Raw genomic sequence first — 9,259 nt, 5'->3', positions numbered from 1 at the left:
CTCCCCACCCTCCTACACCCACACAGGTGTACACAGGTATAAGGTGAGTTGGATGCGAAGAGCCAGTGTCAGGCTGCCTGGACTCACACAGCCCACCTGGGACAGGCCGTCCACCCCTCCAGACCTCACTGTCCTCACCCATAAAACAGGAATGAGAGGGGTCAGGAAAGTCATCAGCAGACAGACAGCGGGCGCAGGCCTGCCAGGCAGGAGGCGCTGGAAAAGGCTTAGCCACTTAACGGTTATTCGAATTCTCAGCACTAAGGCTTGGCACCCAGAGAGCGGGCTTCAGCTGGTGTGCGGGGCAGGAAACAGACCCCAGGAGTCCCCACAGAGGGGTTACTGAGGACACAGGTTCTAAATCCTTGAGGAAGGCCCGCCGAACCCGGGGTGTCCACAAGCTCCACTTGCTCAGCCCCGGCCTGACATGCCATCACGGGGCTTGCTCTGAGGGTGTGGCGCCCTCTCCAGGGGCCTCCTTTCTGCGGCACATTGCCCAGAAGGGAGTCCCGGTGGCCTGGTGGGTTCCTAGCAGGGTCATTCGCCACAAGTTGAGCAGTTCGCTCCATGGTAGGAAAGCGAGGGTTTCAACTCCCGTAAAGAATTACCGTCTCAGAAAACCCAAAGGGCCAGTTCTGCCCTGTCCTGTAGGGTCGCTATGAGTCAAAATATACCCATTGGCAGGGAGTGTGGTTTGAGATTGGCAGTCTGGAAAGAAGCCCTGGTAACATATTGATTAAGTCCTTGGCTCTTAACTAAAGGGTCGGCTGTTCAAACCCACCAGCCGCGGCACAGGAGAACGTACAGTCAGCTCTTCCATGAGGATCTCAGTCGGGAATCCCTCTGGGGCAGTTCTGTTCTGCTCTCTAGGGTCACGACCTCTAGGGTCACGACCTCTAGGGTCACTCTGAGCCCGAAAGGCCTGGCAAGGGGCCGGACATCTCAGAGGGCTCCACGATGCCTGGCACATGGGTCCTGAGAGTCTTTCCTGCTAGGTGAGGGCGGCGGAGGAAGCTCTGTGATGCAGGGCTGTTGATTACCACCGCCCCCCAATATGTCGTTTTATTTCTCTTTCAGGAAATCTTTGTAAAACGTGTATGGCTATGAAATGGACACGGACACTTCTGTGGTCAAGAGCTGTGTGCACATCATCACAGTCCGCTCCGGTGCGCCCTGCCCCTCCTGCAGCCACTGTTTGCTGCCTGGTCCCCCAGTCAACCACAGCCTCAGTGACTGTCCCGAGGTGTCCATTCCTTCTGAGCTTCATCAACTGGGAAACCGAACAGAAACAATAAAGAACAGAAGGGAATAAAAATATAAAGATAAAAATAAAGAGTAAGAAAGAAAAAGACCACCAGCACTATTAAAACAAGCCAGAGGGGAAACTTCTGTCGTGGAACAAGTCCGAATAGTTAAACCTAGAGCAAATTCGGGATACGTGAAGAGGGAGGCCAGTGGACCAGGTGTCTCATTCCACCATCGTTCCAGCCCCATAATCAGGCTTGTAAGACTCTCTATCTGACAGCAAAGCTGCCTGAGACCCTGGACGGTGGCCAGAGGGGATCTGCCAGCGGCTTAGTCTGACGAGACACTGCAGATGGGTCTTGGGCCCCCACGGTCCCCCGCAGCCTTGTGTTCACATGTGGGCTCTTAAGACGCTTTCCTTCGTCATATGTGGATTTTGTACTTGTCATCCTTGGATGGCACACGCTGGTGTGCTTCTTCCATGTGGACTTAGTTGGCTCCTCGCTTAGAGGGCTGCTTGTTTGAATATAAGCCTTGAAGCCCCCAGACGCTACACTGATTGATAGCCGGGCACCATCTGCTCTCTTCGCCACACTTTGCTGTCGCGCCTGATCCTCGTGATCATTTCGTGAAGGTGGGTATGGAGCGGGGCCCATGATCAGAACTCCCTGTTCTGGGACCGGGTAGTGGGGCCCAGACTCCGCCTGCGTGTCCGCGGGTGATGCACGACTGACTGGCTGACTTTGGCGGTCTTACTATCATTTTATGACCAAGAAGAAAAACACGGTTGGCCGTCCCCCTGGGGTATAAGGCAGTGGCATTGAAAGCATCTATAATTTACCCGATGGCACAGAATTTGAGGGACCCCTGATACGAGGAGCTGCAGCCCAGGAGTGTGGCTAGGGGCGAAATAGATGCTGGCCTGACTGAGCAGGGCTGCTGGCCTGTAGACTAGGTAGTAAGTGGGCCCCGTGGGGCCTGATCTGACTGGTCTGAGGACGGCAGGGGAGGGGTGGCAGCTGCCTAAAGAGAAAGCACCCGCCCCGCCCAACTGCCCCACCCTGCCTCCAATCCAGCTCAGCAGCACCAGCCCCAACAGGCTGGCCCCACCCATGCAGCAAGGGGTGCTGTCCCCCCGGGCAGAGCAGGGCGCCCAGGGTCCTGAGCTCTGGGCCTACTGCCCCATAACATGTGTCTCCTCCTGGCACTTTGGCTGGAGAGGGCCTCTATGCCCACTTCTGAGTGGAGGGGCTAGCAAGTAGCAGAGAGGAGACGGGGGAGCGGCAGGGGCCAGCCTCCCTGAAGCCTCTGTTGGCTCCAAACCAAACCAAGCTCACTGTCAACCCGAGTCGATGCCGACTCACAGTGAAGCTACAGGACCGAGGCGAACTGCCCCTCTGGGGGTTTCCAAGGCGTCAAACTTCACATGGTGCAGAAAGTCCTCTCTGTCTCCTGGGGACCGATAGAGGGACCCCTGGCCCAGACCTGGCGCCAGTGAAGTGGCAGCACTTGTGGTTTTATCTCCCAGGAGTCCATCAGAGCTCCCCTCACTGGCAGGAAGAAACCCGGGGGACATCTCACTTCTAGCTCGGAGGGACCAGCATGGCTGAACCCGTCCTGGTGTCCCCAGGTGGCACAAACATCGAGAGCCACAAGGAGGGCAGTTTGAGCCCCCCTCCATCCCCCCCCCCGGCAGCTTGGAGGGTGCTCCAAACACCCCACAACCTGCTTCAGAAGGGTCACTGCCTCGGAGACCCAAGCTCGGCTCTCATCCACAGACACGAGTCTGCAGGCCAGGCCCTGGCCAGGAGCGGGACAGCAGGGACTTCCCCCAGCCCGGAATGGCCCAGAGGCCACAGGGAGCACTGAGCCACAGGGGCTCCTGAACGCTCTGGGGAGGAAATCCCGTCCAGGTCCCAACGCCAGCCACTCTGGGCAGCTTCCTGGCAGAGGGGCCAGTGGGGCTGAGCCCTGATGGACACAGGAAGGTCCTTCAGGGCAGGAGAGGGAAAGCTGTCACCCACGATCCACCTGGACCTCAGAGTCCCTGAGTGCTGAAATAAGTCCAGTCCAGTCTCAAGCCCCTTCCTCAAATCCCTGTGTGGCCACAGGCAAACTCTCCTGGTTTCTGGAACTCCGTTTCCCATCTGAAGGATACAAGTGTCCTCCGTGCCGTCTGGCACACAGAGCGGACCCTGACGGCCAGACGCACGGGACACCAGCACTGTCTCCAGGCGGAGGGGCAGCATCCCCAGACCCGGAGGCCCAGAGAGGGGACACTGGCCGCAGGGACTCTGCCCAGAGGATTTGGCAGGGGACGTCCAGGCATGTGGATCTATGGAGGCCCACCAGGCAACGCTCCCTGCAGAAAAGGGAAGCTGAGGCCCCAGAGGCAGAGGGGGGAGGGGCCTGCGCCCAGAGCCCAGAGGGAAGGGCCCACTTCTCCCACCACAGGCAGAACCTGTGTCTCCTTGGGGCCTTTCCCTTTGAGCCTGGCAGTGTTTTGGCCCCTTCTGCCTGCCAGGAGCTGAGAAGCACAGTTGGTCTGGGGAGGAAGTCAGGAGCAGAGGGAACCCTGTCCTGCGAGGAGAGCCCAGCTCCCATCAAGCCCCCGCGTGCCATCTGACCAGCCGCTCTGGCTCCAGCTCCCACACACATGGCGAGGTTGGAGGGGCTGGCTCTCGGATGGGGCGGGATGGTTGATAGGCCCAGAGGACCTCCGGGCTGTGTCTAGTGAGGGATGCCAACTAACCAGTTAGGCACAAGCAAGAGGTCAGAAGAGGCAGTCCACTGCCCCTCAAAAGCCCTTCTCTGCAGCACAGCTCCTACGGTTCGGAATCCAATCCCTGCCTGCAGGGCAGCCAGTACTCGGGACCAGAGGGTGGAATGGCTGAGCCAGCCCCTGGCCTTGGGAGGGGCAGCTGAGGGACCCAGCTGGGGAAAGGGGAAGAGGTCACGGACCCTGCCCCTTGAGGGCCCACACAGAGCAGTGGCAGCTGCCAGGACAGTGGCCACAGCTCTTCCTGTTTTGTGAGTATCTGCTGCGCCCCAGTTTCCGTGCTCACGCTGGCTGCCATGCTGGGCAACAGGGCTGGGAGGGTGGTCACGGACAGAGGGCAGGGCCCCAGGCTGGGACTGCCAGAAAGGGCAGCTCCTCCTCGCTGGACCGCCTAGACCTGGGGTACAGTCCTGGGGAGCCAGGGGACACCAAGCAGAGTGTGTGGTGCCCACACTGGCGGAGCCGGGACAGTTGAGGAGAGGGGTGGGGCCCATTTGACGGGGACTCTCTGGGCCCAGGCCCGCCCACGTATGCAGGACCCAGGTTCTGGCCAGGGGCACGTGGACAGTACTGGGCGAGGGGCAAAAGTCATGCAGCCAAGAGATGACAGCACCCCTCTCACGGCCACAAGTCGCTCACAGTAAGGTCCATGACTAGGCCTGAGTCTTCCAGGACCCTTTGAGAGGTAGAGAGGGCCTGGCCTCGCTGGGTGGGGTCTTCCAGGTTGATCAGTGAAGGGGCAGAGAAGAGGAACCATGAAGATTCCAGGGTGGGGGCCCCATCTCCACATCGTCACATGCCTCTGTGGGGATCGGCTTGGGGCGACAACCTCCAGCCACAGTGACCCTTAAAACCCGAAGGGAGAGAGGACAGAGCCTGTTCTCTATGGTCAGAAAACTGAAGTCCTCCCCCTTCCTCCCCAGCCAGTCATGGATGAACAGGTGGGCACACCTGTGGAGAAGGAGCTAGGCCCAGCCCCACGAAAGTGAGTGGGTCCAAGGACGCTCACCTCCTTCCCCTTCCCCGCCTTGCCCTCGGCATCTGCGACCTCAGCCCCGTCGGCTCACAGGGCCAAAACCTTGGAACTGAGAGGCAGGCTGCCAGCTCGATGGGGTCCCTCACCCATCCAAGGCACGTCCAAAACCATCGTTCTCAATGACAGAAGAACTAGACGGTGCCCGGCTGCCACCCCTGACCATTCTGACGGGGGCACCAGCATCAACCCTAGCTGCCTGGGAGAAAGTGATGGAGCAAAACTCAAACTCACGTTTAAAACAACGAGAAATCCAGACAGGGACAGCAGAGAGCCGAGGAGCCCCTGAGCCCACTGCCCGAGACAGTCTTTAACCCTAGAACTGAGTCTATCCCCTGAGGTCGCCTTTTCCCTGAAGAGCAAAGCGGCACAGGAGAGAAAGGACATTTCACATAAGGCTGGTGCCCTCCTTCGAAACCAGCGACATCACCACTCAGATGTCCACCTGGGGAGACAAGGAGAAATCGCATCCTGGGAAGGGTAGCTCTTGGAACACCATGGCAGAGCAGGCCGGCTTACTGGTTGGAGAGAGAGAGGGGTGGGAGTGGGGGGACCCGCAAGACGGAAGGCCGCAGCCCTACCTCCGTCTGGAACAGAACCACCCCTTGCCCATGTCCATGAGCAATCCACCATTTCCCCAAAGCCTCCCTGGCCCAAAGGCGATGCTCAGGGGGGGGGAAGGAGGAGGAACAGGAAGAGGAAACACGGGGTGGGGGTGGGGTTACGGATGGGGCCCTGAAGGGACTGCAGTGGATGGTAAGACCGGCACGTGTGTGCAGCGTTGGATGTGGTGAACCGAACGGGCTGCTCTGTACACCTTCATCTCCTTCATGCTACAACGCATTTCGGAAGGTGACAGAATGTTAGAGGTGCGTCATGTCCCCATTTGCGGAGAGTGTCCAATGGGTCCTCACTTGCTGTGTATATGCGTACCCCAAACTCAATAGAATATCATATCTTTAATATTAATTAAAAGGTGGGGCAGAGTAAGGGAGTGAGCAAGGGTGCAAAGTCCCAATCCTCACCGGCTTCTCTTCCCGCAGAGCTGCATCTGGGCCCTGGCATGTGCCCTGGGCACTGCCTGAGGGACTGGGTGGGCACGAGGAGCAGTTTCTACTCCCCATCCTAGTTCTCATCACCAGCCGAAAGAGAAGCTCGGCCAATCGAAACCGATGGCCAAAGGCACTCCTTCCTGCGGACATGCCTGTCTCCGAAGCCCAGAAGTGTGAGCCTAGGACTCCACACGGTCCCTCGCCCGTCCCATGGCTCAGCCAGTGATGGAAGCAGCCCTGCCTCGGTCTGGCCCACCAGCCCTGGACTCCCCATCTTCAGATGCCCTCTAAGGCAACCCTGAAGACATCAGCCCTCCAGGGGTCTTAGTGGCCCCGGCAAAGCCAGACTGTGTGCCCTAGACAGCTCTTGTAGGCCTTCCCGCCTGTGCCAGGGCCAGCCCCAAGCACTCAGAGCGTCTCATCTCATTGCCATGGCTTCTCCCTGAATAGGTGAGGAAACCCGGCTTCCGGAATCCAGGTCGTTGCTCGGCAAACACAGGGCAGTGATCAGAGAGAGCCCTAGCTGAAGCACTCACCGCTCAGGCACATAATCATAACTCGGGAGCCTCTGCTAAACTTCTAACCTCTAGCAGCCACTCTGCCAGCCAGGTTCCACCCCTCCAGCTATGAGCACAAGCTGTAGATGAGCAAAGTTCTCTGGTCAATGACAGATTTGAGGGATTCTGGGTATGAGATGAGGTCCCGGGCCCAGAATTGTGTGACTGGCATTAGAACCTCATGGTGAGAGGATCCGCTCCTAGGGGCCCGGTTCTACCCGTATCAGCAAGCCCTGGGCCAAGCCTTCGGTAAGCGCGAGCTGTGTCCTGACTAAATGGTTGGCTGCCTCTGCCCAGAAGGCAGAGTGGGCCGGGCTGGGATCAGGGCCTGTGGCTTTCAACGGGGGACTAGTGACTCAGCAGGGGCCCACCAGCAGCCCCCTGCTGCCCATGCTGGCTGTGATCTAAGCATCAACCTTGCCCCAGGAGGTTCCTAGCCCTGGCAGGTAGGGAGCCACAGGTAGGGGGCAGTCCCTCCCCAAGTCCTGCCAGACCCTCAGTCTGAGGCGGAAGGAATCTCTGGCCAAAGGACTTGATCACCACAGGGGCACCCACGCTGAGTGAGGCCCACCCCTGGGGACTTCACACCCATGCGGGGCCAGAAGCCGGGAGAAATCAGGCACGCCTTCTCTGCCCCTAAGCACCCCACCCCTTATGCCGACAGGAACGCCCACAGTTTAGCTACTCAATTTCCTCATCTGCCAAACAGGTAGCAGAGGGTGAGACTTGGTGTGGAGGCTAGGAGGTTTCAACCATGACCCTCAGGGTCCGAACAGGCCGCAGCAGAGCCCTGCACTGACCTTGAGGGCGCACTTCTGCCCCGTCTTCCGGTGGAAGCACTCGAGCACCTTGCCATTCACGCCCAGGCCCAGCACCTGTTTGGACAGCTGGTACTCCTCAGTCACCGCGTACTTCTTGGGTGTCCGCCGGACTCCGGAGGCCAGGTCGCCTGAGAAACCGTGTCCAGGGGGGGCACCTGGTGGGGGCACTCCCCAGCCCTGCTCCGCTTCTGTCTTGTCGTCCATGGCCCCCGAGGGGCACACAGAGACGGCCCCAGCCTGGAGCGACTAGGACCACCTGAAGGAGAGGGACTGAGAGTGAGGCCCGCCCAGATTTCGCCTCCACGCCCTGATCCTGGCACCCCTGAGTTATGCCGGGCAAACTGTGCGGGTACAGCTGCCACGGGTGGTCGCACAGCCAGACCCTAGCAAACTGTGACTGGCCGGGCACGTGGCAGACCCAGAGAAGGTGGCCACGGGTCCCCGAGCTCGGATCCCCGAGGGGACCTGAGGAGGGCTTACCTGGTGGCCGTGGCACACCTGGTGAAGGCACGGAGAAGTTGTGGCAGTCTTGGGCGCAGAGTGTAGGTGAGTGAGTGCCCGGCTGGCTGGCTGGCTGGCTGGCCGGCTGCCGAAGAGTCCTGTGGCCACGGCCACGTGACCGCCCCAGCGCGTCACCCCGACTTGGGGCCCCGCTCAGAGAGCCTTAAAGGGCCAGGCAGCCCCGCGTAGGGCAGGGCGGGACTTGGGCAGAAGGAAGGGCGGCGGGGCGGCCTTTCTGGAGGGTGGTAACTTCCTTCCCCTATGGGCCATCCCGGGAGGAGCCCTACACCCACCCGCCCCAGCCCGGAGGCGTCTGTCGGAGCCCTGAATTTTGCAGGAAACCTCAGAGGTGACAGAGGAGCGAACGGGGTGTCTGGTTTTCCTGGGAGCACCAGGTACCCGCCCCCCCAGTCGGACTGTTTGCTCCTATGGGGCCAGGGGGGTGGGGCATGCAGTCTGGCTTGCTTAGCTGGAGGTTCCCTACTTCCCTAGTGGTGTCCCACTGCCAGCAGCCCGACTTCTGACCGTGTGCCAGCAGGCTGGGCGGAGTGGCCTCTCCCAGGAACTCATCGCCACTCTGAGAACCTGTGCACCTGGCCGTGGGCTTTCTCCCTGGAAGCACAGCGTCCTTGCACCAGACGTCCTCAGCTCCCCTCGGATTAGATTCCTTGAGTTTTCACCTTACCGTCGGCGCTGGTGCGGTTCTTTTAAAAGTCGTCCCCTCTCCCCGGTGGCAAAAAATAACAATACTATTCCGTATTCTCTCTGTGGCTTCCCCATTGGCATATGATCTCCTTCATGCTAAGCCTCCTCCACTAAGGGAGCCCTTAAATATGTTGAAGCCGCTTTCCCACCCCCATTTTAAAGAAGAGAAACAGTCCCGTAGAGAAAGCTTACTTAGAGTCAGGTGGGAGCGGTCCCGAGTCTGCGCCGGCGGTGCCTCGCAGCGCGGGCCTCTGCTGCCATCTACGGCCTACGCGCAGGACAGCAGCGGGCACCAGTCTCATTCCCGCCCAAAGGTGTTTTCCAGTACGTCCTTCTCCAGGAAAGGCGGCCTGGTGGCCCTTCCACCTCCAGTTCCCGCTCGCACGCGCATGCATCCGCTCGCACGCACCTGGTCAGGGACTGCAGGCACGAGCTCAGCTTCGGGAGGCAGGCGTGCGCGCCCTGTTCCGCAGGCCGCTGGTGTGATCATTCTGCGAGTGAGTGAGTGAGTGAGTGAGTGAGTGAGTGAGTGAGTGAGTGAGTGAGTGAGTGAGTGAGTGAGTGAG

At 59.9% G+C, this 9,259-nt stretch overlaps 1 protein-coding gene across 2 annotated transcripts in view; it reads right to left on the bottom strand.

The window, feature by feature from the left end:
* MAPKAPK3 (MAPK activated protein kinase 3) overlaps positions 1 to 8,058 on the bottom strand; it is a 31,924-nt gene extending 23,866 nt beyond the window's left edge. Inside the window, exons 1-2 of one of the 2 annotated variants that reach the window (XM_004715188.2) lie at positions 7,968 to 8,058; positions 7,467 to 7,743 (exon numbers count right to left, since the gene is read on the bottom strand). In XM_004715188.2, coding sequence (XP_004715245.1) covers positions 7,467 to 7,691 — 225 coding nt within the window. In that variant the 5' untranslated portion in view covers positions 7,692 to 7,743; positions 7,968 to 8,058. The remainder of the gene's footprint in view (positions 1 to 7,466; positions 7,744 to 7,967) is intronic. The other variant, XM_045297503.1, reaches the window with a different exon arrangement.
* Between the last annotated feature and the right edge of the window lie 1,201 nt (positions 8,059 to 9,259).

The sequence above is a fragment of the Echinops telfairi genome, unplaced genomic scaffold, assembly GCF_000313985.2.
Source record: "Echinops telfairi isolate 266 unplaced genomic scaffold, ASM31398v2 ScPeMD7_7420;HRSCAF=8458, whole genome shotgun sequence".
NCBI classification, from domain to species: domain Eukaryota; kingdom Metazoa; phylum Chordata; class Mammalia; order Afrosoricida; family Tenrecidae; genus Echinops; species Echinops telfairi.
This window is presented reverse-complemented; position numbering and strand designations above follow the sequence as displayed.